The sequence below is a fragment of the Monodon monoceros genome, unplaced genomic scaffold (assembly GCF_005190385.1).
Source record: "Monodon monoceros isolate NGI ecotype Baffin Bay Population unplaced genomic scaffold, NGI_Narwhal_1 Super_Scaffold_18, whole genome shotgun sequence".
Lineage (NCBI taxonomy): Eukaryota > Metazoa > Chordata > Mammalia > Artiodactyla > Monodontidae > Monodon > Monodon monoceros.
The window spans coordinates 173419254-173434981 of record NW_021703774.1 but is presented as its reverse complement, the minus strand read 5'-3'; the positions used below and the strand labels follow the sequence as shown (position 1 = coordinate 173434981).

The following is a 15728-nucleotide window of genomic DNA, read 5'->3' as shown; positions in this document are numbered from 1 at the left end:
ATTATTTTTTTTACTTTTATGGTTTCTCTAAAAGAAAACCGTATAAATAAGTTAATGGTCTCTACTGTCTCAAGGTTGAAGTTTTTTCCTTTGCAGCAAGAAGGTGCTTAGAGAGAGCATTAGCGCCTCTTATACTCTGGGCAGGAGTATACTGGGTAGTCGCTGGGGATCCTGAGAGAGGCACTCTGGATGACCTATGCCTGCTGTAAGTGCCTCCTGGGTCATATGGAGACAGTGGAGTAAATCGGCGTGATTAAACTGCTTAGCAGGATAGCACATGTTGATATTTTGCAGTGTTTACAGGATTCTATTTTAAGAGGCTACACTAAACCACACTTACAGCAAAGTAATAAAACTCTTAGCAAGATACCAGCATTACAGGGCACACTCACTTTTCTCTACAGCAGTCATTTCGAGAACAGAAGAGGGAGGGGAAGTGCGTCGGAGTGTTCTTCTCCGTATCACTAGTATATAACCTCCCTGATGGCAGGAATTTTTGTCTGTTTTGCTCACTGATGTATTCCCAGTGCCTGCACTTAATAATCCCTCAGTAGATATATTTTAAATGAGTGAATGAACATCAAGGAGATTGCATTCCCTTTTCTCTGCTGCTTATCTTCCATTACAGACACGTGTGCACGCGCACACACGCGCGCACACACACACACACACACACACACACACACACACGAGTCCTCTGTGTTCCTGGTGGATGGATAGTTTACTTCTGACTTCACTGAGATCTTCTTAACTCTGGTTATAGAGATGAGCTTAGCAACCGTGAGTTTCAAAACCCTGCCACTTGTAATTACTGTAAATGTTAAGATTCTTAAATCTGTCCAGTACATATATAAGTGGTAATTTTTAATAACAAATCAGATAAGATTTACATGGGTTAGACATTTTATTTATTTAGTAATATTTAAAATATATCTAAAGGCCTACAGTAAAGCAGTTGGGAGCTGCAAAGAATAAGAAGGAAGCTAGAAGACAGAATCTGCTCCAGAAAGGCAGGTGGTGACTAAATATTAGACCCTTCATAAAATACTTTGAACTTTGTACTTAATAGTTTAACTATATAAACATATAGAGGTGAAGAAATATTAACCCAGTTTGCATTTCTAGTGTGATAAACTAACCTCTGTAGTTGGGAGTAGCTCTTTTTATAGTTAATATATATCAGCAGTGACTCTCATCAACTGGGCTCCAGTTCTTTTTTGTTTTTTTTCTAATAAGCTTTCTGTTTTGGAATAATTTTAGATTTACAGAAAGTTCTAGAGATAGTGCAGGGAGTTCCTATATACACTTCACGCAGTTTTCCCTAATGTTAACATCTTACATAACCATAGTATATTTGTCAGAACTAAGATCTTACTGTTCACTGAACTCCAGACCTTATTTGGATTTCACCAGGTTTTCTACTGATGTCCTTCTACTGTTCCAGAATCCAACCCAAGATACCACATCGAACTTCTCTGGTTCACTTTGGCTTATTCAAGGACCGTGTGTATGAAGAACCATGTGTAACCTCTTCTTTATTCTGCCTTTCCAACAGTGTTCTCTGATTTTAAGGACTTGATTGGCCAGATTTTAATGGAAGTGCTAATGATGTCCACTCAGACGAGAGATGAGAACCCATTTGCCAGTCTGACAGCCACATCCCAGCCAATTGCAGCGGCAGCTCGGTCACCAGACAGAAATCTCATGCTAAATACCGGCTCCAATCCAGGAACAAGCCCTATGTTCTGCAGCGTGGGTTCCTTCGGTGCCAGCTCTTTATCTAGGTCGGTGTGGTTCTTTTTGCACATCTCATTGGTGGTAAAATAGCCAGGAAGTATGTAAGAGAAGGGAATGTTCATTTGTGGGCCTGTCATGCAGATTATGACATGCATTGTGTTTGGGGGATGGATTGACTCATTGAGGAGATATTGCCTCTTCCACTTGGGTCTCTTTGGCTTTCCATGGTTAGGCTATTGGTAAGTTAAGTTTTAGGAACAAATGATTGTGTATAGTATATTATTCTTTGGAAAGAAGGCTTTCTCATATTATAAGTATAGCCTCTAAAGCAGTATGGCAGTCTAATTACAGTTATTTAGATGAGTCTCTAAAAGATCTGTATACTTGAATGCTTAGAGATATGAAGTGAAATTATACTATTCTTTAAAAACATGATATTTTCCATTTTAGTTATTTATCTCAAGCTTTTCTTCAATTTTCTCTCCTTTCCTCCCTTTCTCAACTCGTTTAGCCTCTATGAGACTAGCCCAGCTCCCAGCATGAGTGTCTGGAGCTCTGTGCCAATGATGAGTCTGCCTCTGGCCCCCTCGTCCCGGGCAGCCAGCCAGGCGTCCACTCCTCCCGCTTCCCTCAGTCCTCACGGCGCAGCTGCGGGGACACCTGCGGGAAGCCAGCCCTCGTCTCCGCGGTACCGGCCCTACACTGTCACCCACCCCTGGGGGTCGTCATCTTCTCCTGCCCCGCGGTCCTCGGGCAGCTCCATCCTGTCGAGCTCCCCAGGCCTGCCCACCCCAGCTAGTAGCCCTCAAGCTGTGCCCGCCAGCTCCTCCCGACAGAGACCCACCGGCGCAGGGCCACCTTTACTGTCCGCCTCACCCGGTGCGGGTGCCATGAGCAGACGGCCCTCCTCCCTAAGGAGCTCTCCTAGGTATCTATGCAGCAGGAGAGTCGGGTGCGTGTTTGCAGTGCAGGGAGAGGAGATTAACATGGTTTGGAAGAACTGTCGTGTGGCACTGACCTCAGTTACCTGTGTTTCTCTGTTTGGGGTCATTAACCCGCGTGTCTAACTGGTTCGGTAGGCTCGTGCCCCGAGTCCACGCCCAGCCAGGCTTCAGTCACATCAGAAAGTATGGGTTGCTTGATGGTGAGACCCTTTCTTCCCTTCTTCCCCCTCACTCTTCCTCCTTCCTGTACAAAATAAAAAGAAGTCACTTGGTGTTTGAAATCGAGTGCACATGTCATGCCTCATGACAAATGAATTTCAGAGACTGGGCAGCTTGTATTTGAGAGTTGGGGCTCACAGGACCACTTTTCCACGTTTTGTACTGTTGCTAATCATAGTTGAAATACAGTCAGACCAAGGGGTTGAGGGAGCAGATCCCTTACCTCTGGCAAGTGGTTATGCCTTGACACTTTGTTTTCAGCCCCTTAGAAAGAAGCAGTATCGTGACTCCATTAATCCACGCCCTCCACCCCTCAAGTGTTCCTATGCCTTTATATAATTTAGGTGAATTATTTTTCTGCATGTCAGTAGACAAAACTTGTAGCGTAAGATTTCATTAAAAGGCCAGCAATTGTAAAAGCTTTCCTCCTCTCTGTTTTCCTTTGTTCCCTGATGACTTTTTTTGCTTTTGTTACGGTAGTATGTACGACAGTCCTTTCTCCTTCCTCTTCCTCGCACTTTCTGGGGACAGTAGTGATGAAGATGGAGAAGAAGATGATGATGATGGTGATGATGAAGGTGGTGGTGGTGGTGATGAGTTTTCTTGTGTCCAGTTTGGGTCCAGGTATCAGAGGAATGGAGTCTGACCCCTGCATGTGCCTAGGTGCTTAGGAACTAACTTTCATAAGTCTTAATTAGAGGTGTGCTCTGAATCCAAACAGGATAGGGTCAAATGACTCCAGGTGGCCTGGAGAGTCAAGATGTGAGAAACTTTGCATGTACTAAAGCATTAGGACCTTCTCATGGGGTAAAGTGGTACACAGAAAAAATTTCATAGTTGTTGCCTGACAAGTTTGGAGAAAAACTTACATGTAATCATTTGTCAAGAACATGAACAGGATCAGTCATCGTTAAGATCAAAGATTAAAGATCAGTCATCATTAAGTTCACCCACCCTAAGATCTAAAATGAGAGGCCCTCCATTTATCTGTTGGAAGAGTATTCTTATGAGCTGCCAGGTGTGAGCAAAATCTACTCTGCGAGGCATGTTCTCTTATGTACAGTTGCATGGGTTGCTGCTATTTAGGAATGGCAGAGGGGCTGGAACTTATGTCTGTCTGTCCGTGTGTGTGTGTGTGTGTGTGTGTGTGTGTGAGTGTGTGTCCCTCTCCAGCTCACTCCGGGCAATCCATTGAAGAGCATATGGGGTCATACTGTCTGGTATAACTGTGATGCTGCTTTCACTTCTTTTTTTTTTTTTTCCTTTCAATAAATGTTTTAAATTTTATTTATTTATTGTTGGCTGTGTTGGGTCTTCATTGCTGCATTCTGGCTTTCTCTAGTTGCGGCAAGCGGGGGCTACTCTTCATTGCCGCTTGCGGACTTCTCATTGTGGTGGCTTCTCTTGTTGCGGAGCATGGGCTCTAGGCTTGCAGGCTTCAGTAGTTGTGGCACGCAGGCTCAGTAGTTGTGGCTCACGGGCTCTAGAGCGTAGGCTCAGTAGCTGTGGCACACGGGCTTAGTTGCTCCGCGGCATGTGAGATCTTCCTGGACCAGGGCTCGAACCCGTGTCCCCTGCATTGGCAGGCGGATTCTTAACCACTGCGCCACCAGGGAAGTCCCGCTGCTTTCACTTCTAATCTTAAATTTTGCTAATCATTCACCTCCTTGGCCTTGGTAAAGCCAGACCGTATTTGTTTAGATGGCCTGTGGAATGGCAGCAGAGGCTAAAGCATAGCTCATGATGTTGCTGAATGTTCACCCCTGAAAACCGAGTGAAAGAGACCGCTTGGGTCTTCGAGGTGACTTTGAGCAAGAAAATATAATCGCCCCGTCTTTCTAACCCTCCCACTCATTGTCTTACAATTTTGCTCTTAAATTGAAGTTTTCTCTGTACCAAGTTGATATTTGTGCCCAGCAGTGTTCAAAAATAGCTCCAGGCTATAAATAGAGACAGCCGTAGGAGCGAGGTACGCTGCATTCAATTCGTCGGTGTTCAGAAGAATCATTAGAGGGTATATAAAGAGAGAGGGGTGTTGGTGCAATGTCGAATATTGATTCAGGAAGCTCAATATTTGTATTAGGTTGAACATTGTATCACTGTTTCTCAAGTAAATTTCCCAAAGATAGAAGTGTCTTTTTCATGTAGATAAAGTCCTAATCCATGACTATAGTAATGCAGCAGACATCCTTGTCAGGAATCAATTTCTGTACCTGATAAAAGTGCTTTATTAATCTGTTTTACTGTAAGCTATCTGTGGGAGAAACACTGTCTCTCCCGGGCCTGTTGAATTCCAGCTTCCTCTAACAAAGATACCAGAATTGTATGCTGCTTTCACCGACTCCGCTCTAGACTTCTAACATCCCAGCCTTGTCTCAGATCTAGACTTGATAAGGAGAAATAAATCTTACCGATTACGTACTCATAGCTGCGAATAGTTACGAGCATCACCTGCCGGGTACTGTGTCAGCTCTCAGCCTACGTTATCACTCTAATCCTCACAGCACCACCCCTACTTACTGCCAGGAAACGTGGGTACAGGGAGGTTAGTCACACAACTAGTACGAGGCAGATCCTGAGTCCAGAACTCACATGCCTCCCACCATACCCAGCTGCCTCTGGCTTCTCCATCTTTGCCCAGTGGAACTTGTGTTGTTCTCATTCCTTACTAGTTATTTCGCTGCCCAGAGTTTACACATCTACTCAGTTCCTTGGCAAGAAAGTGCCAACATTTTACTCCTTAATTACAAAATTCCACTCCAGTCGGTTGGCAGGTCCTTTGCTGGCTGTTAAAATGAAATCTGATCTGTCCAGGTTTTAGAAATTATAGATTCTGAATCTATATCAAAAAGAATGTAGAAGGACAGGGCGTATTCATATATAACTGATTAAACAGAGAAGAACTTGAGAATGCACGTAGTGTCAGAACCAAGAAGTAGCAGAAAAATCTGATTAATTTGGGCAGTCGGTGAAGAGTTTTTTTCTTTCCCCTTTTCTAATTGATCTTAGAATTTTATTTACTTGGAAGTAAGTACTTGTAACACCCACTTCTCGCCTGGTAAGATCAATGTCATAGAAGCAGCAGTCAAGGGGGCTCGTTTCTATCTCCCTTTGTGCTTGCCCAGTGGAATCGATGGGTTGTACATCTTTTGTGAAGTAGTTAGGACATACATTCCTATGTTAATTATTTATAGTGGTGATAATAAGGGTTAATTTAAGAAAGGCAAAAACATTCCTTCTAGAATGTTTCGTGTGCTCTGTGAAAAAAGCTATAAGAATTATAAGGAACTACTTCCTTACAGGAAGTATGGAAGGGATGGAGGGGAATGGAAGGGATGGAGCAGGAATGGAAATGAGTGAAGTGAGAGTTATCTTTGTAATAAAGATAACAAAGGAATTATTCTGAGGAAACGTTTTCTGATTGTTTCCTAGGAAGTTGAGGACTGGAAAGAAGTTTTTCTTTCATTTATTGGGTTCTTCTTTTCACTGCTTAGATATTTCAGTGAAGGAGATCAAATCTTGAAAGTTCTGAGCCTATGTGAATAGAGAAAGAGAAAACTAGCAAATAGTGGAAAACATTGACCTTTCCCCTCTTACTTCTGCTGACCATCACTATTTGGAGATGAAGCAACGGAGATGCTCGAAAGGAAATCTTTCTACCATGTCTGTCCCCCAAACCCTCCAGTGATTTCCCTTCTCCCACAGAGTAAGACCCAAAGCCTCTCACCCTGGCCTGCAAGACCGTGCATCCCACGTGTACACACACACACACACACACACTCACACTCACATTCACACTCACACACTCTTCCTGCCCCTTTCTGTCACCCATACTCTGCCTTTCTTTTCCTCCATAGCACTTAAAGCACTTCTGTACTATTTTTGTTTTTAATTGTCTCCTCTCTGTAATGTAGTTGGCATATAACAAGGTCTTTATCTGTTTGATTCAGTGTACTGCCCCCAGGACCTTCGACAGTGCAGACATTTGTTCAGGGAATTTACATGGCTTGACTCTGCCCAGCTCTGCCTTTGCCTTGCATCTAGAAAATATACCATTCCAAAGTCTGCATCTAAAAAAGTAATAAAATAGGGTGATTATTCCCACAATAGAAGAATGGAAACTGCGATGGAATCCTTTTAAGAAACAAGTTTTCTTGGTACATTTAAAATGGGACTCAATTTGCACAGATCTGATGCATGTATAAATCCCCAGAAATATTTTCATTGTGTTTTCAGAAGGATTCAGCTGTATTTCCAATATGTGAAGTAATTACATTATTCAGTTGGATTGTTGATGTCGTTATCAGAAAATGGTTCACATATTCTCCCAAGGGAGGTATAATTTTATAGATACTCTTAGGACTTAAACATGACATATTTCCAGTGTCATATTCCATGTTACGGTTGTAAAAGCATCATGAATTTCATAACAACTTCTTTAGGGAAAAAATGAAATACTATTTTAAAACATTTAAAAATGTCCATTGATAGCATAAATTTGATGCATATAAACTGTACACCCCTTGCTCCTTCAGTATCACATTCAAAATTTGAGTTCAGCTCTTTGAGTTCAAACCTAGAGATCCTTATAAACCGGTTTTGACCACTGACAATCATGCACATCCCTGGTGACACTGGCCGCTTTGCATAGCTGTGCTCATGATCTACTTCGGCACCCTTAGGACTGATCTTATAATTTGGAAGCATGTTGACGAACGCTAGGGTTTATTCTATGTTTTCTGTTTAGTTAAACAGAAACATAGTTTCTGTTCTTTCTTTTGTTCTTTTCTTTTGTTCTGTTCTTTTCTTTCTGTTTAGTTTCTTTTCTTTCTTTCTTTCTCTTCTCTTGAAAGTCACTTGGAAGTGTTGTTTGGTGCCTGACAGATGATCACAGCATACATCAACGTCTTTTATCTTTGAAACTTCTCTTATACATTCTGAGTGTCTCTCGTTGCCTTGCCTGGCGGTCTCGTACACACCCTGTCATTTTTCATGCCTTTGCGAAATGTTCGTGAAGGCATTTCGGTTGACTTTGAGGTGTTCAGATCTAAGTTAAAATGAAAGGGGACGTTTTGGCTGAGAATGGAACCCAGTGTCAGTGCATCAGCAGCCACCAGCTAAGCGCGTTGACTTCCCACAGTCGTTCACAGGCACAGCATCAGACTCTGACTCCTTGCAGCTGGCAAGGACCTATTGGCATCAAATATCAGATACTTTCCATTTCAGAGGTGTAAAAACGTGAGAAAGATGGGGCTTATGATCAAGGAAATGTATAGTTTAAATACTTCATTTTAAACACGAGGAAGATCTATTTTCATTGTCATCTGTGAGAGCTTTTCAAAGGGAATTTAACCTTAACTGTGTAGAGTTATAAGCCTGTGTTAGCAAATTTCATCTTTGGGAAGTGCAGTGAATATAGTCCCTGAGTCACTAACCTCAGATGGAAGAGGGAGGGATAGCAGATGGCTTGAGAGCGGGATCGTGGCAGGTAAAGCCAAATATCTTTCTCCCCTGTCTCCTTCTGCGGATTCACCACACTACTTATATTTATGGGTGGGTTTTTCTGTTTTGTTCTTATGTTTTGTTTTGTTTTTTCCTTTGCTTCATTACAGTCCTCATCTTTCTGTTGTCAGGCCAATTAACAGATAACAGATCTTACCATACCATGAACTGTAGCCCAAAATTTAAGTGGTGTGAAGACACAAGAATTGTTTTTGGTTTTTTGAGGTTTCCCACCCTGGGCTGCCCATCTTTGTCTCTGGTGAGGCACTTTGTGGGTGGCTCCATTACCTGCCCAGTCAGGAGGGCGTTGACTGCCTTGTGCTTTTTTTTTTTTTTTTTTTTAATTTATTTATTTTGGGCTGTGTTGGGTCTTCGTTTCTGTGCGAGGGCTTTCTCTAGTTGTGGCAAGGGGGGGCCACTCTTCATTGTGGTGCGCGGGCCTCTCACTGTCGTGGCCTCTCTTGTTGCGGAGCACAGGCTCCAGACGCGCAGGCTCAGTAGTTGTGGCCCACGGGCCTAGTTGCTGCGCGGCATGTGGGATCTTCCCAGACCAGGGCTCGAACCCATGTCCCCCGCATTAGCAGGCAGATTCTCAACCACTGCGCCACCAGGGAAGCCCTGCCTTGTGCCTTTGAGTGCTTCTCAGCCTCCCCTCCTCCCTTCCCTTCTGTCAGACCTATGTAGTAAGTAAGTTGTAAGAATTCAGGTTTACGCGACTCTGGCCTGAGAGCCTTGGATTTAAAGCCTTGGCATTGGTTTCATCTTTTTAAATTGAAATACTCTAATATCATACTTTCATTCCAAGGTCAATTATGTGTATTCTTCTAAAATTCTAAGGTCAGTTATGTATATATTCCAAAATTACTTTTGTGTATCTATGCATCTATCTGCATAATGTATCATTAATATCTTAATTCTTCTTTTAGTTTCTAGCTCCTCTCTGCCCCAGGCTGAAGTAGGGATGGGTATCTCAAGTTCCTGATGTTCTTCCCCGCCTTTATCATCTTTCACATGTAAATTTTTTTTTTTTGCTAAGTTTATATTTTTTCATTTGTCTTCATTTCATAATTCCTGACCTCTTCCTATGCCATGATTAATCTTTTTGTATCTTTTATGTCTATCAAATTTGTGAGTTAAACAGCAGATTTGGTATTTGACCTGTTGATGGTTAATCTAAACTTTGATTTCCTAACACCTAACCCTTGTGATAATGGTCTCAGGGAATAGTTGTTACTAATAATAACAGTGCCTCACGGTGTATCCTGCTTATATTTTACAAAACACCTCCACATGATTTTATTGAACCCTCACTGCAGATGAGATGAAGTTCTTGGTTCAGGTAACAAGTAAGCAGTAGGGATGGGAATAGAACGCAAGTTTGGATACTCCTAGTGCAAGGTTTTTGTTTTGTTTTCACTATACTACTTTGTCCCTTTTGCCAAACATTTTGGAAAATTTGTGTTTGTAACATATTTTTCATGTCTCCTTCTAACTGGACGGTTTTCCTAAGTCCTGTTGCCTAATGCTGGATGAATTGAAGGCTTTTACGGTCTGTGCTAGAAGTTAGGAAGAGGGGTGTTTTGTTAGTCCCTTGTAACTTCCCTCCTAAAGACTTCGATTACGTAATAGCGTAGGCTGGCTTTAACCTCCAAGCCTGCCTAATTGCAGCTGGCCAGTTGGATTTACATACGTGTGGTATCCCTTCAAATGCCCAGCGCTCAGTAGCAATTCTTAGAGTCCTCCTGGTTTTGTAAGGTGCTGTTCCCAAGAAGATAAGATGTTGGGTTTCTGGACAGACTTTCTTCTTAGGTCAATAAAATGTTTACTAAAAATTGCTATTGTTGGACTTGGAGCAGGTGAAACAAGCAGTCCGCTCCAGCCTCGGCTGCATGGGTGTCTGTGCTTTGTTCTGGGCGTGGGGACCCTAACGGGCTTTCTGCAGAAGTGCGAACTCTATCAAACATGATTTATTGAGAACAGGTAAAAATCATCCTTTCTTCTTTTCTCCAAAGTTTTGGAGCCTCTGGTGGGGCAAGTACTTGGGATTCCTACAGCGACCATTTCACCATTGAGACGTGCAAAGAGACAGATATGCTGAACTACCTCATCGAGTGTTTTGACCGAGTTGGAATAGAGGAAAAAAAAGCACCGAAGGTAACATGAAATGGATTCTTTTTTTTTTTTCGGTACACGGGCCTCTCACTGTTGTGGCCTCTCCCGTTGCGGAGCACAGGCTCCGGACGCGCAGGCTCAGCAGCCGTGGCTCATGGGCCCAGCCGCTCCGCGGCACATGGGATCTTCCCAGACTGGGGCACGAACCAGTGTCCCCTGCATCGGCAGGCGGACTGTCAACCACTGCGCCACCAGGGAAGCCCGAAATGGATTCATTTTAAAGCCCCCACAAAAACCTGGTTATGTGGTGGATAAATAATTGGTTTTTGACCCCCTAATGAGCATTCACTCATGTATTCAATCAGTAAAGTGGTTATTGAGCATCTACTATGGGTCAGGCACTGTGTTAGGAAGCTGGGGGTGGATCAGTGAACCAGACACACGAGGATCCCAGTCCTCATGGAACTCACATCCTAGTGGAGGGAAGAAGTGACAGGGCCAAGTGCCACTGCCACCAGCGACTTACACGGCCCTGATGATTTCTCTCCTAGTCTGTCGTAATCATAATAACCAACATTTATGGAGCGCCTAGACTGCCAGACCCTTGGCTAGGTCTCATTCTCACAGTTGTTCATTAGTCCAGTGTGGTCCTGTGTGGTATAAGTATTATTTTTTTCCATTGTGTTAATAAGCAAATGAACCTCAGAGAGATCAAGGACATACTAACCTCGGTCTTTCCTAAAAGCCAAGTGGTGTAAAGTGAACTTTCGAAAAGCGAGGGATACCTGTAATTGTCCAGAATCACATAAATAATAAATTGCAAAACTGGGTTTAAACTCAGCAAGCTGCACTTTTTCTTCTGTTTCATGCTGAGTTACTTTATTATTATCGCATTTCATTCCTATTTCATTTTCTTTTTTTTTTAAGTTTTTATTGGAGTATAGTTGATTTACAATGTTGTGTTAGTTTCAGGTACACAGCAAAGTGAATCGGTTATACATATACAAATATCCACTCTTTTTTTTTTAAGATTCTTTTCCCATATAGGCCGTTGCAGAGTACTAAGTAGAGTTCCCTGTGCTATACAGTAGGTCCTTATCAGTTATCTATTGTATATATAGTAGTGTGTATATGTCAATCCCAATCTCCCAATTTATCCCCACCACCCCAATTTCATTTTCTAGTTCTGGTTTTCCACTGGAAACTAATCCGGTTGTCAACCTGTTAGCTTCATATTTGTGAAGGGCTTCTTGGGGTTTGCTGCACTTAACCTTAGCAAAATCAAAGAGAGTGGGCATATCTCTGAAATCCCCACGTGGTCACCTGAAGCTTCTGCTTCTCTCTTCTCTAATTGTAGATTTTAGCGGAGACATTATACTTGGACGATACAGTTACTCTAGTTTGTTCATCATCAGTAAAGGAAGAGAAAAGGGTGCCATTTCCTGCAGATTGATCTCTTCTGACTCTTGTCAGTTTTCAACCGTATGGGATTATTTTGTTTGTCTTTGTAGACCTAACCTCTACCTTTCTTTGCAGATGTGCAGCCAGCCAGCAGTCAGCCAGCTTCTGAGCAACATCCGCTCACAGTGCATATCCCATACTGCATTAGTACTACAAGGGTCCCTCACACAACCAAGGTATGAAAAACCAATATGTGCTTGCTGTTAGCAGGGAGAGGGCCCTCTCCATCAGGCTGTCCAGCCATTCTGCACCACGTTGGATAACTCACTTCCTCACCCATGAAATGAGTGTTTGACTAGATGGTTTCTGAGGTCCCTTTCTTTCTCTAAAATACTATGAAAATAAAACACTCTGTGTGCTTTATTGAGATAGACTGTGGTTCAAATATGTTGACATCAGGGCAGGAAATTAGTAATTCAGTTTAAAAGCAGCTGCTTGAAAGCAGTATAGATACTTGAAAAAAATGTGCAGATCATCACTTTCCATGTGTCATATAATCAATTTCTGTTATTCAATAATAAAGAATAGTGGTGGAATAGGTAATATGGGAATCACCCAAAGTGTACTACATTATTAATTTTTGTTCAGAGGGTCCCATAAAGGTTTCAAGTTTAATAAAAGAGTATTTCTGTATTTCATTTCTCTTATGAAAAGACATCTAAAGGAAAAATGACAAAGTTCAAGGTTTATTCATTCTGGATGATCTTACCATAACCATTTTTGAAATTTGTCAGGAAAAAACAAAAAGGAAAATGATGCACATGTACTAAAACTTAAACACTGTTCCGTGGTTAAAATTAATAAGAGCTTAAAAAAGTCTTTAGCCACTGCTAATCTTTTTTTCCCCCATTGGATGAGGCATAAATAAATAAGTAAAAGAGACATATAATACTTTGGTTTTTCTAATGCTTTATTTTTCAAGGGCTGTATGGAGGCAAAGATGGATCCTTTCAAACTTTCTATAGTTTCTCACAGAAAAGCCCCCAAAGTGATTATCTTAACAATGAGAAAGGTGATCTTTTGCCTAAAACGATTGACTGTTGTGTGGATTATTTGGGAAATTTGAAGCTTGACCTGTGATTGTCAGCTACGTGACATTCTGTATGTTCTGTTGTTACACGGTGACAAGTTGATTCATCAGAGCCCTTGACTTTCGTGGGTCTGCAGGTCCCTGCAGCAGCCGTCCTTCCTGGTGCCGTACATGCTGTGTAGGAATCTCCCATACGGCTTTATTCAAGAACTGGTGAGAACCACTCACCAGGATGAAGAAGTGTTCAAGCAGGTAAGGTTTTGTGCGTTTGCTACTGAAAGTGCTGGATTAGGAGCTTCCCTGCTGAGCTAGATTTCTAAAGACGCCATATATTGAAAACTTTGGTTCCTGAATTTGAACATGTGCATGTTATTTACTCAGAGAGAGCTCCCCGAGGTGCCTGTCCTGAGGAAATCAGATTGACAGCTGCATTGTTCAGATCATGTGTACATTTCAACTAATCAGTCAAGCATCAGGTATTTTAAACATGGTCTGTGCTAAGTGCTTTGGGAGAGTAGAAGAAATATAAGGCCCTGTCTTTGATTTTAAGAAGCTTTTAACACACTACCAAGAGGTAGCATAAGACGTGATATACATTTGCCAGATAAGTAGTGTTGAAAATCAGTTCTCTGAGTTTACAAAAAGGAGATTAATAAATCAAAGACCAAATTAGCTCAGCTGCGGTTTGCACGTCACATAAAACCATTGTCTTCTCACCACTAGACCGGGAATGAAGTCTCAGATCTTACTGATTACTTCATTCATTAAGTATCCATACATTTTTGGTATCCCATTATGTAAAGGCAAGTGAAAATGCAGATATGTAATATTTAATAATAAGGCTTAATAATAATAATAACAACTAAAAAGTTAGTCTTGAAGATTTCTTCCAAGGTAAAACCTTGGCATGAATTTTGATTACTGTTTTGTGGCCTGTGTTGTAAAGTAAGCACTTTGCCACAGCAACTTTAACACAGCTGTTTCCCATGATGAAAGGATGCTAATGACATTTTCTTACAATTTGTTGTATGATAATCTCTTTTTTTGTTTCTAGAAAGAACAAATAGAGGCAATAGCTACAAATGATATGATTCCTTTTAATCTGTTTTTTGAAAAACTCTGTTTGTTTATTTATGGCTGCTTTGGGTCTTCGTTGCTACGCACAGACTTTCTTTAATTTTGGCGAACGGGGGCTACTCTTCATTGCGGTGCGCAGGCTTCTCTTGTTGTGGAGCATGGGCTCTAGGCATGCGGGCTTCAGTAGTTGCAGCACACAGGCTTCAGTAGTTGCAGTGCACGGGCTCAGTAGTTGTGGCTCACGGGCTCTAGAGTGCAGGCTCAGTAGTTGTGGCGCATGGGCTTAGTTGCTCCGCGGCATGTGGGATCTTCCTGGACCAGGGCTCGAACCCGTGTCCCCTGCATTGGCAGGCGGATTCTTAACCACTGCGCCACCAGGGAGATCCCTTATCTGTTTTTATACCTAATATTATTTTTAACTGTTCATATTGAGGCCTTTGAATTCTCAGGAAGTGTGTTTTCAGCAGTTTTCAAAATATTAGTAAAAGAAGCATCCAGGAGTGAAAATCCCAGTCAGTGTTGTGTATTCTGTATTTGGAATTTATCAACTGCTCATCTTAGATGATGGCCTTACTGACTTATAGGAATATTTTAGGCATTATAGTGAGCTTTTCTTCTCTAGAAAATTAAGTGAACTCTGATGAAAATGTATAACTGTCTTGGAAGGTTTAAGTGATACTCTATATTATATGTGTAATATATATAAAGTAGAATACTTCTACTCAGAAAGACATCACTTGAGGAACCAGAGTTAGCTTTACCTGTATGAAAGCCTGGGGATCAGCTAAAAAAGTATGTTATGCCTATTTTATTCATAAAGAAACTTACATAGAGGCTATGAAATGACCTCTATGTGTGTTTTTTTGTTTTTTTATATATTTTAAATTTATTTATTTCATCTTATTTATTTTTTGGCTGCATTAGGTCTTCATTGCAGTGCGCGGGCTTCTCAGTGCGGTGGCTTCTCTTGTTGTGGAGCACGGGCTTTAGGCACGCGGGCTTCAGTAGTTGTGGAGCACGGGCTTCAGTAGTTGTGGTGCACGGGCTTTGTTGCTCCACAGCATGTGGGATTCTCCCGGACCAGGGCTCAAACCCGTGTCTGCTGCATTGGCAGGCGGACTCCCAACCACTGCGCCACCAGGGAAGCCCGACCTGTTTATTTTTAATCACAGACTGCTGATCCCTTGTCTTTTCTTACGTGTCACTATGTTCCCTCAAGAGAAATGATGAGTGCAGTGGAGTTGCTGAACTGAAAAACAGCGTTTTACCTTTTGTCTTAAGAATGTGGCAGATCTGAATTTCTTTTGACTGAAATTTCAGTCTTCCTTTAAAGTTTGAGATGTTCATAGATAAATAAACAGCAATAAATAGTAGCTAGAATTTAGAATTGGAGATGAACACTTGGAGCATTTTTTATCAGTGCCGGGAGGTATTTATTTGAAAATAAAATTATTTTAAAAACGTAAATCACACAAACAGTATAATGTTTGATCTTTGAAAAGTATTATGTTTAGTAATATTTTGTCTGCTTATTATAATTTAAACCCTACTTGCAAAAGAAGATAACTCTAAAGAAGTTTTACTTTATAGCGTTCCTGAAAAAAATGCTTAAGAGATTTTTCTAGATGATCAATTGTGAAATTTAG

The 15728-nt window shown here is 41.7% G+C and overlaps 1 protein-coding gene across 4 annotated transcripts in view; it reads left to right on the top strand.

The window, feature by feature from the left end:
- UBE4B (ubiquitination factor E4B) overlaps nucleotides 1-15728 on the top strand; it is a 110246-nt gene that overhangs the window by 43332 nt on the left and 51186 nt on the right. For 3 of the 4 annotated variants that reach the window (XM_029228179.1, XM_029228181.1, XM_029228180.1), the window contains 4 exons: nucleotides 1556-1784; nucleotides 10415-10556; nucleotides 12051-12151; nucleotides 13143-13257. In XM_029228179.1, coding sequence (XP_029084012.1) covers nucleotides 1556-1784; nucleotides 10415-10556; nucleotides 12051-12151; nucleotides 13143-13257 — 587 coding nt within the window. Of the gene's footprint in view, nucleotides 1-1555; nucleotides 1785-2248; nucleotides 2666-3380; nucleotides 3525-10414; nucleotides 10557-12050; nucleotides 12152-13142; nucleotides 13258-15728 lie in introns of all 4 variants that reach the window. The other variant, XM_029228182.1, reaches the window with a different exon arrangement.